This window comes from Lycorma delicatula, chromosome 9 (assembly GCF_047948215.1).
Source record: "Lycorma delicatula isolate Av1 chromosome 9, ASM4794821v1, whole genome shotgun sequence".
NCBI classification, from domain to species: domain Eukaryota; kingdom Metazoa; phylum Arthropoda; class Insecta; order Hemiptera; family Fulgoridae; genus Lycorma; species Lycorma delicatula.
The window spans coordinates 132,082,932-132,106,774 of record NC_134463.1 but is presented as its reverse complement, the minus strand read 5'-3'; the positions used below and the strand labels follow the sequence as shown (position 1 = coordinate 132,106,774).

Here is a 23,843-nt window from a genome sequence, read left to right as displayed (position 1 = left end):
AAAATTTGATATGTATTTACTGATTCAAATGTCTACCGAGGCATTTATATCAGTGGCATCCCGACCGAGGCTTGGCTGATGACTGTGTGAGATGTAATCAGTTAGAGGGTCTAAAGACTACCTCCGGTAAAGCCCCTCAGAAACAGAGAGGATGGTGTGGCGACCGGTAACGTCACAAGGTAGGTGTCTTCCCCCTACGTGGTTGGGATGCCCTCTTTCAGGAATCAGTCCTTAGTCTGGCTCTCAACTTATACCTTTCCGACATGGTTACACCTTCAGTCCAGTTATTCTGTATTACGAGCATTCAAGTCTTCTCACCATCGGCAAAGTCCCATAATTCATGGAGGGAGTTGTAGTACCTAGGTATACGAAATAATTGTAAATATAATCTCTGATAACAAAATTATTTCACCAATGGATCTATTTCAACAGTCCATTTTTTATTTTTGTAGAGCTGGTTCCCTTAGTGAGCCTAAAAATATGTTGTCTTAATGATGATTATGATTATTTTCTTGTTGGTATCACTGTTTAGTAAATGATTATTATATTGTAATTACGTAGAACTTGATGTATTTCTGATATTCAGAACATGTTCGCGCGAAGGTAAAATAAATAACTATAAAAACTTAGATTAAAAATAAAGTTAAAATTTTTTTTTTTACTTCTTTCTATGCTTTTTCGTAACCTGGCTCCTTATTTCGATTATGGCGTGGGTTATTTAGTTGACAAAAACGCAATGTGAAATAAAGTGACTAAAGGGGGGCTGTGGGTTAAACCAGTCATAAATTCTTATTTTGAATTAAAACTATTTTGAGGTAAAGGTGTATTTTCTGTTATTAAAGAACTGCCATTCATTTTGTGACTATGTATGTTCTATTTCATGACAACTGTCCTGTCAAGTAAGGTTAATTTTCTGTAATGTTAAAAAGTTTAGTTGTTTATTTACGGAAGTGTTTCATAAATACAGCCTCACTGTTTACATTCTTCTTTAACATTTTTTGCATTTCTTAATAATTTGTTTAAAATCTGTGTGTTCCTTTTTATGAAAATAAATGTAGTGAGAATATCTTGTACAGAGTAATTCATTAGTTAGCCTATATTCTCATTAGGTAGCCATTGCATTTTCATTAAGTAGTAAAAAGTAGAAAGAGTAATTTCAATTACATGTATAAATATGCAAAACCAAAGAGATTTAGCTGTTGAATGATTAGTGTTCAGAAAGTCAGTTGTTTTATGTTATCAAACATTGTTATAATTACGACTTTTTGGTTTATAATATTTGAGGGTTATAATTTTTGTACTGAAATGTGCTAAACGCAAGTACCTACTGTAAAATAATTTTTATGGGCAACATAGTATGTCTCAGATTTTGTTTATTAGTTGATTAAAGGAAAACATAATAAAGTAGTATCTTAAACTTTAAAATATGGGAATAGTTGTTAATATGTACAATTAACAAACAATATTACTGCAAGTACCACCACAAAACTATACTACCCGCCACATGTAATGAAATTTTATTCAATAACATGTTCCTTTTTTCAATAAAATGTGTTACATTATTGTAGTATCTGTTTTTATCTTTTAAAAAACTTCTCTTAGGCTATATAATACATGCTCTATTGTATAAACAAAGCAAACGAGCAGCTTATAGCAGTTTAGTCAAGATATTGTCAAAAAAAAGTAAAAAATGAATTTTTTCTGTTTGCTTCTTCAGTAATTATTTTCATATTGCAATATTTTTAAACATGGACATAGGATAGCCCAACTGCTGTATGTAGGGTAATTTTTATTAGATTAATATTAATGTTAACTGGTTCAAATCGTTATATGTAAACTCTAACCACATAATGATTGATAGGGCTCATATACGTACTTCAAAATGTAATACTGAACTTGTGTTATTATTTTTACAGATTCTTTCCTTTTTTTAACAAAATGTATTAGAAGTTAAGTTGTAGATTATTATTAATTTGTATCACATTAACCATAACAACATTACTGAAAGTCAAAGAAATGTTTTATCCAAAAACAGTAGCCTTCTTTTTGTCTTTTCATTGTGTAAAAATAAATTCCCAGCAAATATCATACATTATATGAAGAACAAATCAGTAGGTGGTCATCTGAAAGCCTTCACCACAAAATCACAGATCTACATTATTGAAACCCCAATTAAACGTTTAAAATATAAATAATGAGATGATAAAAAAATTTAAATTAAAATGGTAAATAATGAGATGATGAAATGCAAATAATTAAATAATGAGATGGATACAATAATTCCCCTTTATTTACATGAATTTTATTTTATATTACCCTCCCCCATTTATTTTATATTATGTATTCCAATGCTTTTCCTATTCAATATAGCCCCAATTTTCACTTAAACACTGATGCAGTCTTGTTTTCCAGTGGTTGAAGGCATGGAGCAAATAATTCTTTGCCAATTGTTTTAATACATCTGCTATGTTCTTCTTTATTACATCAATTGTATCAAAATGTTCTCCTTTAAGCATGAATTTAATTTTAGGAAAAAAAATTTAATTCTTAAATTAATGTTCTCCAGACACATGGTAATCGTGTGTGGAGAACATTAATTTAAGAAGTTATGCAGATTATTTATACTTCCTCAACATATTTATTTTTTGTCAAACATTAACCGTTTACACAGAAACTGTAAAACACTAGAAAAAACAGAATGAAACCACATTATAAGCATACTCAGAGAATGTTTGAGCAATAGTAGTGTGCTTATGAAGTGTCACTGTACACGTAAGCAGACTGCTGTCTGGTAACATGCTATGATGTATCAATAAATTAATCATTCTCATATATAAATATTACCTTTATACTGGTAATCCTACATTCAAAAACTGGGTAACTTCTTTCAAAACTGGGTAATCCCATCCTACATTCAAAAGTGTATTTTTATCAATATTAATTATTATTACTGAAAAATATTTGAAATTCTGATAAAGCAATAAATTAAAAATTTTATTGTATAAAAATGGTGTGTACTAAAAAACACTGATTCCATTTTTAAATTCATTGTAAAACATTACACTAGATACACAATAAACATTTTTTGTAAACTGTGTTTGCCAGTGTTATTAGTTTAAAAGTTAAAAATCTGAATACACTCCCTAACAGAAAACCTATTTTAATGGAGATTTCATCTTTTTCCTCCTATTTTGTAATTTAATTACTCAGGAATCCAACAAGTATTACTTATAATTAATAATGTCATATATACTCCCTGGCCAGGTTCCTGTGGTTTATAATATAGTCTGCTGTAGTAAAACAGCTAAAATCAGCTCCTGTGGATTTTTCCCATTTCAAATGTGCATCAGTATGCTTAGTCAGATTGATTGGTAACCTTTCAGCATAACTGTAAACCCTGCTTATTTTTTTATTATTTTGACAATTAAAAATCCAAACAATTCAGTAATTTATTCAGATCACTGACGCAAGTTACACAGAAATGCAACAGAACAAGTTATTTGAACCCACCGGGTTGGTCTAGTGGTGAACGCGTCTTCCCAAATCAGCTGATTTGGAAGTCGAGAGTTCCAGCGTTCAAGTCCTAGTAAAGCCAGCTATTTTTACACGGACTTGAATACTAGATCGTGGATACCGGTGTTCTTTGGCGGTTGGAATTTAATTAACCACACAGCTCAGGAACAGTCGAGCTAAGACTGTACAAGACTACACTTCATTCACACTCATACATATCATCCTCATTCATCCTCTGAAGTATTATCTAAAACGGTAGTTACCGGAGGCTAAACAGGAAAAAGAAAGAAAGAAAAGAACAAGTTATTTGAGTCATTTGACCCCCTTTCCAGGTTTAAAAAAATGCACAGATCTGATTGTATTTCTGCCAGATCTTTTATGTTTATATCTAGAGATTATTCATGTACAATGTAATTAACCTAGGACCCAATTTCTAGTAATGTGGTGAAAAGCTGTATTTGTTCATTGAACAGATTATAAAGACATGCATATTTTATCTACTCTATTGGTTTATTGAATTCTTCAGATAAAAGTAGAATTAAAAGTTGATTCTATTTATTTTATCACATGCATTTAAATTTGTTACTGTAGCTACTGTATTTTAGATATTACACTTGTACAGTACTCAAATTTTGATGGATCATTAGACAGGTTTTTTATTAACAGTTCTCAAGCTTTATTAATCTCTTGTCCCAAATTGATTTCAAAAATAAAATTTTGCATTTTTTCTCTGGGAGGATGCTAAGAAATCCATTACTTTTTCCTTGTTTTATAAGCAGATTATAAAATAAAATTTATTTTTTCCTGGTTAAAATCAGACTGGCACAAGCAAGGAGAGCTTTATTAAAAAGAAAAGAAAAAGAAAGCTGATAATATCAGATATGAATCTGAGGAATTGAAAGATTCTTTAAAAAAAATCTAAATAGTATACAATGTTTTATGGTATTGAAAAATGGATAATATGAAAAGCACAAAAAAAAAGTTGCCTTTGAAATATGTGTATTACAGGAGAATGAAATGAACTGTTGAAATATGAAACTAAGAGATCTTAGACATGAAGGCGACGAGAAATATTTGTGGTAGTCTTGTTTAGAGACGAAGGATTGTCTCTTTTTGAACAGTTATTGATCCGGTGATATCCAGGTTTAGTTAATTCAATGATAGAGTGATGTGTAGAAGGCTGGGAAAAAGTTGGAGATTGTGAGATTGTATAAAACACAATAACAGAGAATGCACTATATACAATTATGTTGAGGACAAAAGTTTAGCACAAAACATAAAGAGTGGAGAAAAGCATTAAACCGATCAAATGACTGATGAATTAACATTGGTAAGCCTCCAAATGGATTTAGCCTGTGAGCCTTTCTTTTTGTACTAATCATATGCGAATCTGAAGCTTTTGAACATTATTTATTTTAATGTATAATAAACTGTTTCTACTAATCATATTTTATTATCTATCTTACTACCATGAAAGTGCACCAAAGTGGTTAAAGAAGGGGTTATGTATTCTATAGATAATAACACTCCGGAAGGAGTAAAATTTCATAAGATTTATATTGTTTCAATGTTTCTTGACATTAGTCCATACACAAAACACAGTGTTTGTATAAAAGAATATATATGAGGAAAATTTGAATAGAGAATATTCATACATTTTTTTTTCAATGAATTCCTAAAAAAAAATGTAAATAATTATTGGCCTTTATCAGTTGTGTAATCAAAAGATTAATTGTTATTGAATGAAAACGAATGTGATGAGATAACCCCTGATTGTTAGTTGCTATCATTTAAAACTATTGTAATTTATTTCCTAGAATTTAATATCTGCATCATTAATTTATTTCATTACATTCGTTTTCCCAAGTACTCTTTTAACTTCGTAATTGTGTTGTGTACAAAATTTAATAAAATCATTAGTGAGTTTTTTTCATTTAATTTGATTGATGGATGAATTAGGTTAATGTATTTAGTAATTTTATAAAATCTTTATTTAATAAATATCCAGAGTTTTTTCTCTTTTTTTCATTTATTTTTTTATAATTTAAAGTGGTGTAGTAATAGTATATTATATAATTCTAATATTTATTTGTGATATTATTTTTATCGTTTGAATATGATGTTAAGATTTTTTAATCTAAATATCATTATATTCTTTTACATTATTTTACAGATTCATTCACTTTCAGGTAATTTAATATTCAATACTATGTAATTGTTTTATTAATTTATTACTTTTGTTTACGTCCTGTTAAATTTCTAATTACTTCACTGTAAAACATTTTTATGAATTTGAATTCTAAATGCTATGTGTATTTGATAGTCATACATATTTCAGTTAAATATCATTTAGGTAATGACTACTTGAGAGTATCCTTAGTGTTGCTAAAAATTAATTTGTTTTCAAATTAAAGTTTATTTAAGTAAAGACCAGTTTTACAAGAACTCATTGAAAGGAATGGCAATTCATTAATCTCTCTTGTCAAGGTAGGATTCAAGGTCAGCTGTTTTGCAGGGTTGATGTTTATTGTAGTGTAATACAATGGAGTGGTGGCAAAAAATTATGAAAATAGTATTTTGAAGTTAATGGATCACTGTATTACACTTAAGGTACGTGGCACTTAGGCTAATGTTAGCTAGAATTTTGAAGAGCAGCAGGCAAGACTAAGGTTGTAGTGATATACCTAAAAAAAAAAAAAAATGGTTGATTGCAACATCATTGTTACCAAGCAATTTTTATTTATAAGATTGCTTTGTATTTTCATTTCAGAAATGTTTAGTATTGTGTTGCCTTAGCAACCTTCCATATTATAGTAATTATTGTCTGTAATGTACTACGTATTCCCTAAGAATATACAGTACCATAGAGAAAGGAATAGATCCCTACCCTTATCAACCGTACAATTGGTAATTTGTGGTGTGTATGTTTTGTTTTATGATTAAGAAACAACACTTGCTCTGAAAAAGAGTTTTTAACTGGATGACATTTTAAGCCAGTACCATTTTTGGTTCCAGCAGAAGGGATACTGATAAATAATACAAATTTATTAAAAAGTGGTCCTATTCCTGTTAGATTCTTATAAATAGTTTTTTTGGAATGTTTACTTACCATACATCTTGATAGAAAACTGTACCTTATTGCAATCAAGTCAAAAGGTATCTTATCTGCGACATTTTACCAATTTGACAAGCAATAAAATATTATGAATAGTCTGTTGTATATTCTGATGTAGTGCAGATGTGTTGACTGTATAGTTATTATAGTGGTTAACATATGATTTCTTACACAAATTTTTTTCTTTCAGTCAAAATTTTCTAATACCGGAGTCACTGTTTTGTTTAAAATTCAGTATTGTTGTAACAAATTATTAAAGCAATTATTTTGCAGTTTCAAACAAAGTAACCAAAAAAAGTTTATACATTTTCTTATTATATTTATTTAATGTATTCAGTGATCTTAAATGATTGAAATCTGATAATGGTGCGTAAACTCTGTAACATATACGTAGAATGCAACAACAGAAAAACTAAGTCATGCGATCTACAATTAGGTACAGATTTTAAACAGTCATTGTATACTACTTGATCTTCACAATAACAGTAATTTGAAAATTTTCCAAATGTTAGCAATATTAAATTTTAAAGTTATCATTCTGTAAATATGTCCATTACCCGTAGCTTTCATTGACTAGTTTATATCCTTCTAATAAAATAACATAGGATATCCAACAAATGTGTAAATTAATTTTTTAAATAATTAATATTTTGTAATTATAAAGAGAAAAATAACTGTTGTCCAGAACGATGCAGTCTACAAATACTTATCCATAAAAACATCAAATTAACTTATTAAGATCAATAAAAACTTAATTAAAATAAAGAGTGCGTTTGAATCCATTGATATATCAGCAGTTTTTAAAACATTATTTCAGGCAGTTCATAATCTTTTTCATGTACTAAATCTTATTATAGTTTTCATGACTTATTGGTTAAGCCACCTATCAAGATAGGTGTGCCAATTTCAACAGCTCTGTGTTTATATTTTTTGTAAATGTAACATTTTTCACAAAAAAATATTCAAGTTTATCATTATTTATTTCTAAATTATTTTCTTTGTTTTATTATTGTGTGCCTGTGTGTAATTAGATGATGAAATGAGCAACATTTAAAAACCCCTTTCTTTTATTTTTGTTTGCTCTCAAATGTTCTAAAAATCATTGCTTAAAGGACCTATTAGTTTATAGTTTTACTAGCATACATTTCTTTAAAAATATTAAAATTTATTTTATTTTTGATTAGTTTAAAAGATATACTATAATTTTCACTATTGTAGACATTATTTTATTAGTATTTTCATTAATATAGTATTTGTAATATATTTCATATGATGTTTCTTTTTTCAAATAGTATTAATGAATTTTTTTTTGTAATTTTATTGTTAAATGTTTTTTAATAAAATCGTTATATCCAATTTTTTTCCGCTATAAATTTGACATGTTTTATTTCTTTGGCTAATTCTGTTTAATTATTATCTGTATATTTTTACACTTTACTTTGTTTGAAATGATTATAATTAAATTCTTTCAAAACAATAAAAAATAATCTTCTTTTTTACTTTATTTTACAGATGTACAAAATACTAGTAATGTTTATGAAGATTATCGATCAATGAATCTTGAAAAAAATAATGATGACATAGTTACAGCTACTAATTTAGTGAATGTTGAAATAACTGAATGGTCGCCATTGCAGATGACAAATGGAAATGATTTCTCATTTGGGAATTTTGCTTTAGTTATTCTAAACACACAGATCAAATTGAATGTTGATCAAATGGTTACATTTTGGAATAAAGGTTTACATTTTATTTATTTTATAAGATAATTAATTGTTGCTTTAAATTATTGTTCACCTTTCCTTATGGCTGATATATATAAAACATTTGGGTGCAAAGGGCACTAATCATTATTGGTTTTTTTAAACTAATGATATTCATGCACATCTAATGATGCACATCTCACTTGTAGTGTCATATATCTGTCTTTTATTACTATTACAATCAATGATCCAAGATTGAAGTTACAACTCACAAAAGAAGTCTTTTTTTATAATGAGAAGATACTTAGTTAAAAAAGTCATTTTTAAGTAATTTTTTTTGGATGTTGGATATTATAAAATTAGATTTAATCAGTGGGGAGAAAGTTCAACAATAATAAATTTCTCTTAAATATTAAAACATTAACATAAATGATAATATTGACTTAACTATTTTATAAATCTAATGTTTATAATATACAGTAATTTTATGAAAGTCTGACTCCTAAAATTATATTCAGTATCTTAAACATACCTTTAGGGTGAATTGTGAAAAAACCTTACTTAAATCAATGGATTTAATTGCATATAAGTGCTGTAAGTTTTATGACGTACCATAAGTTGAAACAAAATAAATTGTTAATATTTTATATATAGGATTTTTTACTACTGTAAATGTTCAAAATATGCATGGGTAACGAGGAACATATCAGTGCAAAATATATTTCTATTTATTCCACCCTTTTCTATCACTGTCCTGCTGATAGTTTTCAGTGTGATCATATCATTAATTGCCATGGCAATTAATGATATGATTACTACAATGATATGATTATTAATTTGACGATATTCCAATATGCAAAACCTCTCCATATGTTAAAATACATTTTTACTACTCTATTTCTATTTAACAACAGCAGAGGGGTGGTAGTAATGTAGCAGTGGTCTGGTAGTCATGTAGTGTAGTAATCCCAACCCCATAGGGGGAAGACACGCACCTTGTGACATTACTGGTCGCCACACCACCCCCTCCATTCCAAGCCATAAGGGGCTTTACCAGAGGTTGTCTTTAGACCCCCTTAACTGATTACAGCTCACAGTCATCAGCGAGGTCTCGGTCGGGATGCCACCGATATAAATGCCTTGGCAAACATTTGCATCAGTAAAATACAAATCAGATTTTGGCTTCATGTAAGCCTCAAACGGACATCTTCACATCCAACCTAGTATGATTTCCTCAAACTAACTATCCGAGACCAAGGAAGCATGGACCCCATGCCTAGTCCAAATTTGACAACACCGTTCGTGACTGTGAATGCCTCAGAAAACAAACGAGTTGTAAGTTAAATCAGTGCTATACTCATACCAATCAAAATTATGTTTTACGCAACATAGAAATTCAGATCTGCACCCAAATAAGTCGACCAAATTAGGTCACCTAACAGGGGGAATGTTATCTCATTCCGGTCCGCACAGAGGGCGGGGACAAACCCCACACTCCCACCCGGTTCCATCATGGAGTCTTGCACGGCATTACCAAGTCACAATCAGGGACTGCCACCGGCGAAACAAAGCCATGCCCCCAGCTGCACAGGTTACCATATTCCGGCAGCACGGCCAGGCTCGCCAGCAGGAGCCCCAAATCAAATAACAAACAATACCAATATAACTGTGGCACGATGCCAATGTGCCTACCTCCAACCAATCCAATGACTAGGCCAGAACCCTAGCCAATCGGGATCCTACCACGATCAAATTTCTCGAATAAACTCCCACTGCAGACCTACACATCACAAGGGTGTGAAGAAAACCAGCCACTATAAACCTCTTCTCACGGATCATCTAGTTAGTACGGAGATCCAGAAAGTAATGTATTCTATCAAGTTTCCTAACAGCTTGTGAATGTCCTCATATTGGGGACAGACGTACAGGACATGGTCCACTGTATCATCAGTCCCATAGTCCAGGCATTGATTCGAATCCACCAAACAAAACCTAGTCAAACTCGCTCAAAAGGCACCATGCCTGGAGAGAAACTGTGTGATATACCAGTTGGGGGAAACCTATCAGACACTATAGGAAATATACCATGCATGTAGCGACCTATGGGGGATTCATCCCACCTGACCTGCCAAGACGCAAGGACCCTTCTTCAATATCCTGCTTTCATTCTGACGTCAATAGGTTATTTATCTTAGAAATATAGCATTCCTTACCCTCATTAGCCAAGATATCTATTGTTTTGACTCTGGCTATAACAGAGACTGTCTCCCACGAGACTGTTCTATAACCGCCTATAACAGCCAGCAAGAGGAGTCGCTGGGCCCACATCAAAATGTCCACGTAACACCTAAAAGCCAAGAAATGAGCCTAGACAAGTGCAGCGTATAGCATAATTGCCTCACTGACACCTCTGTAAAGGATACGTATGGTACGGTAATTCAACCCGTAGTTGGGATGAATGACTCTACAGATTCCATAAAAAGCATCAGCAGCCTTTTTTGCTACATACTGTAGATGTTCCTTGAACTGAAAATTTTCGTCAAGGATAACACCCAGCTACTTTTGCTGTAATGTACCGAATGGGAAGCCTTCTGAAGCAGGATTCGTCAGGAAGCAGCCAATCAGCCCTTAAGCAACATCATTGTGTTTTTTCTGGACTGGAAAACATTTTATGCTCCACAGTCAGAGCATCTCCACAGTCAGAGTGTCTCACAAGCAAGAGCAGCTCGGAACTCTACTTCGTTACGTGAATCCCCTTCAATCAGCAGCAGCACATCATCAGCATAAGTGATGACATGACAACTACATGGCAACCTCAAACGCAACATGGAATCAAATTCTATAATCCAAAGAAGGGGACTCAGAACACTCCCCTGAGGGCACCTTTTAGTTAGGGTCTTACAAACCTCTGAGCCGCAGTCATGAAGGGAAACAGTCCGATGACTGAAATATCTTGAGAGCATGTAGTGTAGTAATGTAGTGAATCATTACATCTAGAGAGCAGAATTCTTCTTTCAATCTTCTGATTTTTTAAAATGTGCTTCAAAATTTTTGTCCTACCCAAGTTTATGAACTACCCTGATCAGAGCCAAGTCCTCTTCCTCTACCTACTCTTTTGATTCATTCTTTTTTCTTGAATAGATACCTCAAGAAATGTTTATTTCCACAGGAAGTTTGGCTGAATAGTTAATATTATAGATACAGTACATAATTTTTGTATGATTAATGCAAAAATTACGTGTACATGTCACATAATTCTTGGGGTGTGAGGATGTTCCTTTAGAAAACATAAAACCTCTTCTCATGTGGCTTATTAATTTCTTAAATAATTTTTGTAAATAAAACTTTGTGTTTGAAGCTATTTTTATTGCACTTTGCACAAATTTGTTGATCAGTAATATGCTGTTCCCAACTTAAGTAGAAATTTCCCAAGATGTGGGTTGGACACCCATATCTTGGGAAATAAGCTATTACCTATCTCATGCTACATTTTCTTCTAGGATAGTTTGCTTTTCTCTCACCATTTTCCTTTTTCCTAAATTCTTGATTCCTTTTTTGTGTTTTTTTTCTGAGAGGTATATGTTAGCTCTGCTATGCCAATGCTTAGGATGCAGTGACTTTAGAGTCGGTTCTTTCTTAATACAATCGTGGTGAGAAGAAATGCTACCTACAGATCTGTTCAGTGGTTGCACAATAAACCTAATTTCATCTTGAGTCTATCAGATGAAACCAGGCCCTTAATTCCTCCTAGAATACAAATGGGAACTATTTAATTCATTCCCTGGCCCATTGTGGGATATTGTTTAGTCTAATTTGATAGAATGGGTACTAGATCTGCCTGGGAGCTATGTTTACAATTCATGGTTGTACATAAAGCCAGACTCAAAACGCTCGCTAAAGTGCCTGTTTTAGTTATATACAAACTTTTACAGAATCAATTTTTTTTATTCAATAACAACCATTTATCTTGCGATGCTGCTCTGATCACGGTTTTACCACATTTGCCTTGATCCATCCAGCCGAATGCTTGGCAGTTGTTTATTTTACAGGGAAATAATATACCTACCCATTTCTAATATGTTGTATTTAATGCTTACGTACCGATCAGAATAAAAGATTTATCTATTGAAAAAAGCTTTTATACTTCTCTTAGAATTTCACTTTTTCTCCAAAGAACATTCCATAATGTTATCTGAAGAAAAATACTTTGACCAAAGAAAGGAATCACTGTACATAAACTTTTTTTTTTGTTTAGCCTCCAGAACCACTGTAGGGTATTACTTCAGAGGATGACATGTAAATATGAATGAAATATGTATGAATGTATGATTAAAGTGTAGTCTTGTACAGTCTTAGGTGGACCATTCCTGAGTTGTGTGATTAATTGAAACCCAACCACCAAAGAACACCGGTATCCATGATCTAGTATTCAAATCCTTATAAAAGTCAGTCGAAATCAACTGATTTGCGATGACAAGTTTACCACTACACCAACCCGGTGGGTAAACTATATCTGGACTTCTTTATTCTATTTGACTAGTTTAATGAATTTCTCCAATTCTTTTTCTGATCACATTCTTTGATTTGATTGTGAATAGCTATATTTTTGTGATATTACCCATACATATTGTAATATCCCTTTTTTTATTATAACAAACTCATTGATATTTTTATTCAAGTGTAAATTTTATTCATGTGTAAAGTGACAAAAGATTAATAGATTTTATAAAAAAATCAAGTCTCTGCTATTAAGATTTCATAATACATATATATATTCCTGTTATATTATAATTTCTGTTAGTAAGGACACAGTGGAAGTTATGACTATATTAGTCTACACTGTGTGTAGACTTTATTTTATTGACTAGTTTGATGAACTTCTCCATTCTCTTTCATCACCTTCCAAACTCAAGTTTTATCATTTTTATGAACACATTTGAATAAATTAATTCACACATGGCACTCTGATAAAAATGTAGTTATTTTGTGGGATTTTAATGTTATCCACTCGGACAGTAGCTTTAAAATGTTGCCAGATTAGAGATTTATGGTTTGTGAACCTGACTGACATTTCTTATCATTTAAAGTCTCAAATATGTCTAACTTACCCCTCTGGGGGTTCAGGGATTCACTCAAATGAGTGGTGGGAAGAATCTAGTCCCACAGTGTCTACTGGCGGTCATAAAAGGCGACTGTCCTCTGACCTTACCCCTCTTTCCATACTTTCCTTCTCTTTCTTCCTCTCTTCCTTCCTGTCCTTAATCCCTTCTTATTCCTCTCTGATGACAGTCATTGGACATGTTGTGAACTGCAACCATAACCCAAGTAGGAACTATCGTCCCAGTGGGTAAACAGTTGGCTCCATGTAGTGAATCTCAAACATTGTCCTCTGTGTACATAGGCAAACCCAATTGTATTTATCTCTAGCCTCTGTATGCGTGGGTGCTGTAGGAGTGGTCCTATCTTTTCCCAGTATTTGTGGCACCAAAATTACTAGTTCTCAAATAATTCTTATGATGGTTGGTGGTCCGTCCAAAAAAAACCACCAAATCTTATCTTGTGAAAAGACTTTGTTCATCATTGTCTAACAAGGTTAACAGTTCCATTGTTAGTAGTAGTTTAAATGGAGACGCATCCTGTCTGCAATATAAAAATATAAGATTTGTAGTTCTTCAAAATAATCAGGAAGGTTATTCCTTCATAAGATCTCTCCTTTCCTGATCAATAAAGTAGGTTCAAGTAGTAGTTCAAAGTAGAATCAGGTTCAAGTAGTTTCCTGAAGAACATCAGGAAATTGAGACAGATTGATACTGATCAAGATATCTAGTGATGACCAGAGCCGACCCTTATGCATTTCACTAATATGGGCAGTATATAAGTACAGTATGCCATAAATACCAACCAAGGAGTTATTTTTGCTGGGACCTTCAGGAGATTGATGTTATTGAGATTGTCAATGAGCTTCGTCCGCAAAATGTTGTAGAGGCAAAACAAATAATGAAACAGGGTGGAGGAACCTACTCCCTCACTTATATGAATGTTCTACCTTCCCATACCACTGGAGAAAATAAAAATAGGTTACCTGTCAATACAAGTATGACCATTCATCCCCAACTCGTGGTAATGTTACCAGTGTCAAGGGTATGGCCATACTATAACATCTTGCACAAATCTGTGATAGGTGGTGAAGTACTAAAGTGGGTCACAACAACATTAATTGCCAGTAGAAAGAAAAATATGCTAATTGTAATGGATCTCATTCGGCTTGCTTATGAGATTACCCAACCTTTGAGAAGAGAAGGCAATTCTCAAAATTTTATTTTAAGCACATAAAAAATATGCTTAACTCTCTAAACCTGATTAAACCAGGCATATATTTTGTCACCATTTCATCAAGGTAAGCCCCGCAAAATGAGGGTAATCAACAGTGCAGTTCCTGCAGTGAGCTAAAAAACTTCAGATGTTTTCTGATCAAGTTGCTTTGCTCACAGCCTCTGTTTTTGAGCTAATTAGGAAAAGCAAGAGGTCAGTAGTTGCAGCTAGTGAAACCGCAGTTAAAAGTTCCTTCAAAAGTTCCTGTCCCAAAGTTTTGCCTTTACGGGCTTAATTTATTAAAATTAAAAATTTCAAGAAGAAAAACTGGATTACCTACAATTAATTTTATTCATATGCTTCAATCTGTATCATGAATACAAATTTAATTCAGTGGTATGTTCAGTTTCCAATCCCGCCTGGAAGAATAAAGATTATGACCCATCAATAATGTGTCTTCAGGAGATCCAACTTCGACATCAGGTTGATTTCGTATCTGTTACTTCTAGGTCTTTTGTTATGATTGTTATTTTTTGGTATTTTGTCATGATGATGTGGCGATATTGTTAAATGAAATGGTACTAGCCAACCAGATTCCACTGTACCCACATTCCAGCAGTTTCAGTTAGAGTCTCAGCTCCATTTAAGATTAATTTCTGTAATTTGTACATATCCCTCAACTTTTGCTTTTTCGGAATTAAGATATTTGTGAACTTTTAAGTCAAGTCCCCGCTTCATTGTTTATTGTCGGTGACTTCACGCCTACTGCTTGTCACATGGGGCTCAAGCTCATCTCTTTGAAGACTATATGATTATGTAGTAAGGCAGTTCTTCAATTTTTGCCTCTTAAATGACAGACTCGCAATATTCCTCTCGTCATCTTTTGACATGTGGAACATCATTGCTCTATCATTCTACTCTCCTTCTGGTTTCCCTCACCTCGTGGATGATATGTAATGACCTTTACGAAAGTGATCACGAACTGATAATTATGAGTATATTGATGCCTTCAAACCAATCCGCTTCTGCGAGACTTCGTAGATGGAAATTGAGAAAGCTAACTGGAGTAAGTTAGCAGTGAAGTTCTTGAGGATCTGTAAAGCTTTATGGATACAATACTAAATGCTGCAAACGACTGCATCCCACAAACATCTGAAAATTCTAAGAAACCCTCTGTTCCATGGTGGAATGAGGACTGTCAGAATGCATTGAAAAACCGTTGTCATAGTATATGCCATTTTAATCATCAGCTGAAGACAGAACACCTAGTTGACTACCAAAGAGCCAGAACTACATATCGAAGGGTGTTCATGGAAGAGATATGTTGAAACATTAACCTGCCCAACTCCAATGTCTATCATACAGAAGAAACTGCAATCAATTGCAGCACATCTTGTCCATCAGTGATAGGAGTTCATCACTGTGGCTTTTTTTTATTACTTCTCCTGCTGAAGTATGCTCTTGCAGAAGTTTTAAGTGAGGTCAGTCTTCATCATTGTACTCCATGTTTTAACATTTACAAATTACAGTCTGAAGCCTCCATATTCACTTTCTCTGAATTGTGCAATGAACTGGATCCTCAATTCACATTTGACGGTGAAATGTTGTATTCACTAAAGAACTTTCACAACTCTTCTTCAGGGTGCGATAATATTCAGCATAGGGTGCTGACTCATCTTTAATAGCATGCTGATCCTACAGAATATAATTTAACCATGTTTTCCCAGCAAATTGAGCAGAAGCTTTAGTAGTCTCTGTCCTACAACCTGGGAAAGAAACAGCTTGTCATCCCAACTACCAGCTATCTCTTTAGCTAGAGATAGTAAAGCTATCTCTTTAACCAGCCCAGTGTGCAAGTTATTGGTAATGGTTAACAGAAGACTTATTTTATTTGGTTCCTGGAGAGGAACTCCCTCATCAGTCCAGAACCATGTAGCTATAGGCAGGGCAGATTATCCATTAACCATCTGGTAGCTGTTGAAGCGGAGATTCAGAACTCTTTTGTAAGTCATTGCCACCTTTTGGTTGTATTCTTTGAATCAAGGAGGCATATAAAACTGCCTGGTGAATGGGTATTCAGAACACACTGAAGGAGTAGAGTATGGGAGGACACGAGCTGGCCTTTATTCTAATTTCCTTAGGGAATGGTCCTTCTGTGTATGTGCAGGAAATACTTTATCTGACAATTTCCCATTGGAAAATCGAGTACCACAGGGGAGTATCTTGATGTTACATGTTCGCTGTGGCTATAAATAGCGTAGTTTATTGTGTACACAAACTTGTTAGATGTTCACTCTATATAGAAAATTTTTCAATACTGTATTTATTTCATGTACTTCCTCTACCACTGTAGAACAGCTTCTACAGAATACTCTATCCTGGTTGGAAATGTCATCTAACTCCACTGGCTTCTCATTATCCTCCAAGAAAACTGTAAGTGCATCCTTTTCTTGCTTAAGAAAGGTTTACAATCGCCTTTCTTGGTTTTGATTGCCTTTCTTTTGCTGAAAGGCAATCAAATTAAAGTTGCCAGTGAAGTGAAATTTTTAGGATGTATTTCAATTAGCGACTGACCTAGATTAAGCACCTAAAGGAACTGCGTTTGAGATGTCTGAAAACGTTAGATATGCCACAGGTGCTAACCAACACACAATGAGATGCAGACAGGATTTGTATGTTTTGAGTCTAACCACACTTGATTTGATCTCAATTAGACTATGACAGTGAGGTGTACTCTACCTTATCTATGGCATTAAAAATTCTGAATACTGTGCATAACTAATCTCTTCATCAAGCTGCAGGCACCTTCTGTTGAGTCCGATTGTTAACTTGTTAATTCTAGTGAACCAGCTCTTTGGAACAGACGAGACCAGTTGATGTCATCCTACGTAGCCTGCATCAAAGCCCAGCCAAACCATCCAGATTTTGAAATTCTTTTTTTCTAATCACCATGTTCATCGTTATGACAACCTTTGAATTTTTATGACAAATTAAAAACAACTCTATTATTCTTCGTCAAGAATTCTCTCAAATCCAATCTGATTTAAAGTCAGATGCAACCGTCTGTACAGATGGCTCCAAATATAATAATTTAGTTAGCTGCACCTTTGTTGTGGATGATCAAACATATCCCTTGGACTCCTGTGTGTTTGCTGCTAAGCCTTATGCTGTTAACAAAGCACTGAACATCGTGAATTGTAGATATTGTCATTTCTTATCTGTAGTGATCCATTGAGTGCATTGCAAGCAGTAGGTGACATGTATTCAAGAATCCTCTTGTTTTGGAAATATATTAAGCACTCCCTATCCTAACCCATCACAATAAGTGTGATAGCTTCTGCTGGATATAAAGTTACATCAGGTTCCAGGAAACGGGCATGCTGATGTCACTGCTAAGGAGGCATGTATTCAACCTGTATTCACTACTCGTATTCTTGCATCTGATTTTTCCAATTTTATAAAACAACGACTGCAAATGGAATGGAATGAGTGGTATGCGACAGTAACTAACAAGCTAAGATTTGTAAAGAACACAGTGGGTCCTTGGTTTTCATCCAGTAGAGCAAACAGTAGAGATGAAGTTGTTCTTTGTCGTCTGCAGATTGGTCATACCAGACTGACTCACGGACATATTATGTTTTCGGATAATATTGCTGTGTGTCCTTGACGTAACTACCATCTATCTCCACCATATTCTTGTGGACTGTGTTTGTTAAACGGCCTAAGTCACAGGTTTAAAGTGCCTGTTGCAATACGGTGTATTGTGGGTGATGAGCTAGCACAATTGATAAAGTAATTGATTTTGTTCGTTGTTTAGGATATTGTCAGTTGTAAACTTTTATTGTTATTTCTGTTTTTTATCATTTATATACTTTATGTTATTTTTCTTTTGTTTGTGTACATTTTTATGTATATATGTATCTGTTTTTTAGTTAATGTTTAATTCTACTGTTAAATATTTAGAGAAGGGGCTGTTTACATTCTTCTCAAACTTTGTTGAAGTTTATATTTATACAGTAAATATCGTTTATAGTGACCTCCAAGGAACTAATGATTTTAGGTTATTATAACCGATAGTCACAATAACCGATTTTAGGTGGCTTAGTGGTACAATAAGCCATCTATATGGGTATTGAAATACAGTTATAATAATGAAAAATAATAATAACTTATTTCTGCAAAAATATTATTAAAAAAAAAAAAAATACGCAGTAATAAATACAAATACGGTAGAGTAAAGCAGGATAGAGAAAAATTATAAAAATTACTTTTTCTGCAAAAAGTCTGTTATTTTGCTTTACATCATTATGTTAACTAGACCAAAATTTTGTTGATTTCACAAAATGTGTTTCAAAATTTTTCCTAATTTTTTACAGTTCTTCCATATCATCGATATTGTCAAATGACCGCCTAATTCTTGGATGATGTCATTATTAGTTTCGCCATTCTCTAACCTCCTGATATTGTGTGCCTTTTCCTCAATCATGAATGTTTTTCGTGAAGTCATAATTAAATCACGGTTGAATGAATTACACAGGATACGTAAAATAAAATACTGTACCCGCACGATATGATACACTCACAGCCAAAGATTTATAACAACTGAATGTGACTGCTCTTCAGTTTACAATAACCTGGTACAAGAAGAAGTTAAAAAAAAGAACTACAGTACATGTGTAAGAAAAAAGGAATCATCAAGTTATTTCTGTCACTACAATATAGATCTATTGCACTATGTTACTGATGAGTCACTTCTGTCTATCATTATAAACAATAAAATGTTTGCATTGCAGTAGGAAGATAAGTCATAGTAATCAATATATCACTACAACCAATGTCATTATAAACAGTGTACATACTGTATTTATGTATTAACAGCATACCAAACCAATTAAGAGACAAATTTTTGGTCAGTATATCCAATGTCACTATAAACAACTGTTACTGTATATTTTTCTGTTTGCTGTTATTTTTTAAATAAAATATATACATTTTTTTAAGTTTCCATTTGTGATATTAGTTTTAAGTAAGGTTCTTGTTTTTAATGTCATTTTAATGATATTATTGTTCCAGGTGATGATGAGGGAACACACAATTTCACAAAAAAATATATTTAATTTAACAGATTTCCTGAGTTTTGTAGTAAAGAAATATCACATTCCTTATTAGTTAATACATTTATTATTTTTCCATTTGTTTAATCCACTGCTCTAAATAAAGGTGACTCACTTTTTTTTAAAAAGACCTTGCTGAGTTGATTAATAGTACCTTCTTCACTGTAGTTCCTGGTGCTAATGGCACCCAAGTGAAAAATTTAAGAAATCATATTATTTAATACCATAATGAATTTATTATTAAATGAATTTAATCTATATTAAATGAACAAACAAAATTTGCTGAATATGTTATTAGATTATATACTAGAGGGTTTCCTTCCCTTTATAAGACAGTCTCATTAACAGTAGCATTGCTGATAACTAGACTAGAGAAATTGTTGTCAGTTATCTGTGAAAGAATAAGTTATAATTGTTAGTGTATCATTTAATATTTACTTGTAGTAATTTTTAAGCAATTCTACAAACTAAATTTTTTTTCATGAATCAGATGTAAGAGCTGCTCTAATAAATGAGAATAATGTTTAAAATATTTTTTATATATCAGAACCCCAAAAAATGGATTACGTAATCTATTCCTTGTAAGAACCACTTGTAAGTGGCTGTATCCTTCTGCGGTCATCAGAGTTTGTATATTCTCAATAATTAGAAAGGATATTTTTCTAATATGTAGGTCCTGCTTTGTTTTAACTATTTCTGTTTATTTTCTTGGAATTCCATCGGTATATATATTTTGATAAACTTCATAACTCAATTAAAATAATCTGAGTATTTTACTTACTATTCATTTTAGATAGCCAGTGTGACACCCGAGTTAGTATAAGTAAATCTCAATATTGTGATGCACAGTTCCTTGCTTTGTCGGTGTCTCTATTCTGCCAAAGCCTTAACTTTCTGATTGTTTGTATACATATATTGGTCACGCACAGGATTGATGAAATTATTATTATTGAACCTTAAAGTTACAAAACCTTTTGAATAATGTGACAAGCTGCAAACTTGGCTAAAAAGAATATTCATGTATTCTTAAAAATTAACAGTATCACATAACTGAACTGTATTCGTGTAATTCAACAATTCTTTGGCTTATGAGAAAGGACCTTGTTAAAAGCCATTTTTCATAAATTACTTAACCGCTTAAAAACTTTCCCCCACCAGATATTGTTTCTGTAAAAGAAAATCTTTTAATTGCATCTTAAATAATTACTAAAATTAATATATCTTTTTTTTTAATTTTACTATTTAATTTAATTTTAATTTTCTAATTAAAACTGGAAAAAAAACTGAATTTTCTGCATTTCATTCAAAATGTACATAAATAATATTCATTAATAAGTTTTGAATTGTAATTTTTTTACAATTATTTTACATTTAATGATATCTTTGTGTATTTACCTGAATATTAGTATATATGTTAAATATTTTAAATAACTAATATAAACTTAAATCAGATTTATTTTTTATTTTATAATTAGTTGTGTATTTTGTAATGCTGCTTTGAACGTATTTTTTTTCCTGATTCTCTTGATCCATCCAGGCAAATCTGGGGCAGTTCCTTTTTTTATCTGTATAGCAGCATATTTACTCATGTACCTGTGAGAATAAATTGGTGAACCCTGCCCTATACGCTGAGCAATAGCATCCAGAAGAATTAGAAAGGTTAAATTTGATGAAATCGAGTACAGAACTATAAACTATGTGTTTGCTCACAGTTTAAAGAAAACATAGTAAAATAAGGCGGTACTATACTTTGGTTTTGTTTAGTTTTATGTTATTACTGTTGCCATTAATCACTCTCTACAGAATAAAATCTTATTAAAAAACAGATATTGGTAAAATATTGTGAAAAGATTCATTTATGAATGCAGCATTAGAGTTTAATGAATAAGACTCCATTTAATAAAAAAAATTAAAAAATGAATTGGCATTTACAAAACAGAAGATAGCTTTTTTCTTACTGATAATAAAATTTTTGATGTAATTTAATTCTGAAATGTTTGTTCAAATGAAAAATAAAACTGTAGAACAAAAAAATATTTCTTATAAAAAACTGTGTAAAACTGCATTTGTTTTCCTTACAAAACAGAAACACCAAATTATAGGAGTAAAATACTCACTGGGGAAGGAAAAAAGAAACAGAGAAAGGAATAAGTGTTTAAAAAATGTTTTTACACTTTTCAGTAGAAATTGCTGCAGAAAATGAAAAATAAATAATAATTTAAATATAGATTAAATACATTATTACAGATGCATTATTATAGGTTTAATGTAGAGTAAATTCATTTTATATTAGATTCAATTTATTATTCCAGCCTTTCCCATCTCTTTTTTTTGTCTCTGGGACCACCATTCAGGTATTGCTTCAGAGGATGAGATGAATAACAATTTTTGTAGCATGTGAAAAATGTCATGCCTCACCAGGATCTGAACCCGGAATCTCCAGATGAAACGCCGAGACACTACCACTTGCGCCACAATTTTTCTTGACCTGTGGTCTGTGGATTCCCAGAAGGCCACAAGAGATTGAAAGTGGGTCCACAGGAAATTTTATTTTCAATAAATTTTATCTTCTGTTACTCACACTGGGTTGTTTGTAGTCTACATTTCAGGCTCTCAGGGCCCTTTTAAGTAAAATTTAATATGAATGTTGGTACTAATACTGCTTCCCTTTGTGAAGAAAATGTGAATACTGACCCTTTGTGTAGGTCTTTTCAAGTATATTTTCTTCTTGCTGGTCAATTTTATCTCAAACCCCTGCTGGGTCAGGGTGGACTGCTGTTGCCTTTCTTATCCATCTTCCTCATCAAATCTGTCCCTCTTTGTTTTGAGTTGGGGCCATTTACCATGTCTCTTTTTCACCTCAGTGGCAGAATGAACAATCTATGTTTCTTAGTGTTTTTTGCTATGAATTTTTATAATTTTATACAATTAATGAATTTTTCTGCTTTTAATCAAATAATTTAATGCACAACAAAATTTCTGATTTTTATTTTGTTCACAATCTTTTTTAGATATGGATCAGTGGTTAAAGTGTGGATTGTTGTTGAAATGCAACGGATGATAATTCTAGTGGATCTGTTGTTGTGGAAAATATTAGTAGTGGAGATAAAGTTCCTTCAAAGAAAAAAATCACATAAATATTGTCCATCCTATTTACAGATGGGATTTTCCATTCTGAATAAAGACATAGACAGTGAAGACAGACCACTGTGTGTTATTGGTTGTGAAGTGTTATCAAATGAATCTATGAGACCATTGAAGTTGAGACACTGTTTTGAAACAAAACAACAAATCACTTAATAAACCAGTAGAATATTTTCAAAACAAAAAACTGCTACTTCTGTTAATTCTTCTAGAATTTAGTTAAGGGCATTATGTGTGGAAAAAAAATTTAAACATTGTTCAATACTCTTACAAAGTCACCTTTCTGATTGCTAGAAATGAACAATTCCATCCAGTCGGTGAATTTTAATTTTGCTTGCAATAAAAGCAATAGCAAAGAATTTGTTTAATGAAAAACATGCTAACAAGGTGTTTTTAACATCGTTATTTGATGATAGTACAAAAAATGAATTGATGTGATGGCCCAAAATGTGAAAAATATTTTGCTAGAACAGTTATATAATAGTGAATATTTTTCATTACTGTTGGATGAAAGTCATGATATTTCAAATAATGCTAATCTGGTAGCTTTTGTGTGATATGAACACAAAAATCTAAAAACTTAGAACACTAAAAGGCTTTTAGTTCTGTGAATCGATAACTCTTCATTCAACAAGTCCTCTGCAATATTGTCAATGACTTCATAACTATAACTAAAGTTATATGAAAAAAATGTATAGGTACAAGCACAGATGTGCTAAGGTAATGTTGGGAATACATAAAGGTTTGATCACATGTATCCAGAAAGTTACCTCTTATGAAATGGACAATTATTATATTCACCGTAAAATAGTAGCTGCACACCACATACCCTTCATGATGAAATTGCCATTTGCTCCTACACATCTGTTCAAGAACATTTTCTCATCTTTTACGTTTGAAAATCAAATATAGAAATAGACTTAATGTGGAGCATATCTACAT

At 32.2% G+C, this 23,843-nt stretch overlaps 1 protein-coding gene across 6 annotated transcripts in view; it reads left to right on the top strand.

Annotated features, from left to right (window-relative positions):
• The first annotated feature begins 466 nt into the window (after positions 1–466).
• The window catches only part of LOC142329805 (thiamine pyrophosphokinase 1-like), a 70,507-nt gene continuing 47,130 nt past the window's right edge, over positions 467–23,843 (top strand). The window contains exons 1-3 of one of the 6 annotated variants that reach the window (XM_075374629.1): positions 612–815; positions 4,522–4,843; positions 8,141–8,368. In XM_075374629.1, the coding sequence (XP_075230744.1) occupies positions 8,182–8,368 (187 nt within the window). In that variant the 5' untranslated portion in view covers positions 612–815; positions 4,522–4,843; positions 8,141–8,181. The other 5 variants (XM_075374627.1, XM_075374628.1, XM_075374626.1 and 2 more) reach the window with 5 other exon arrangements.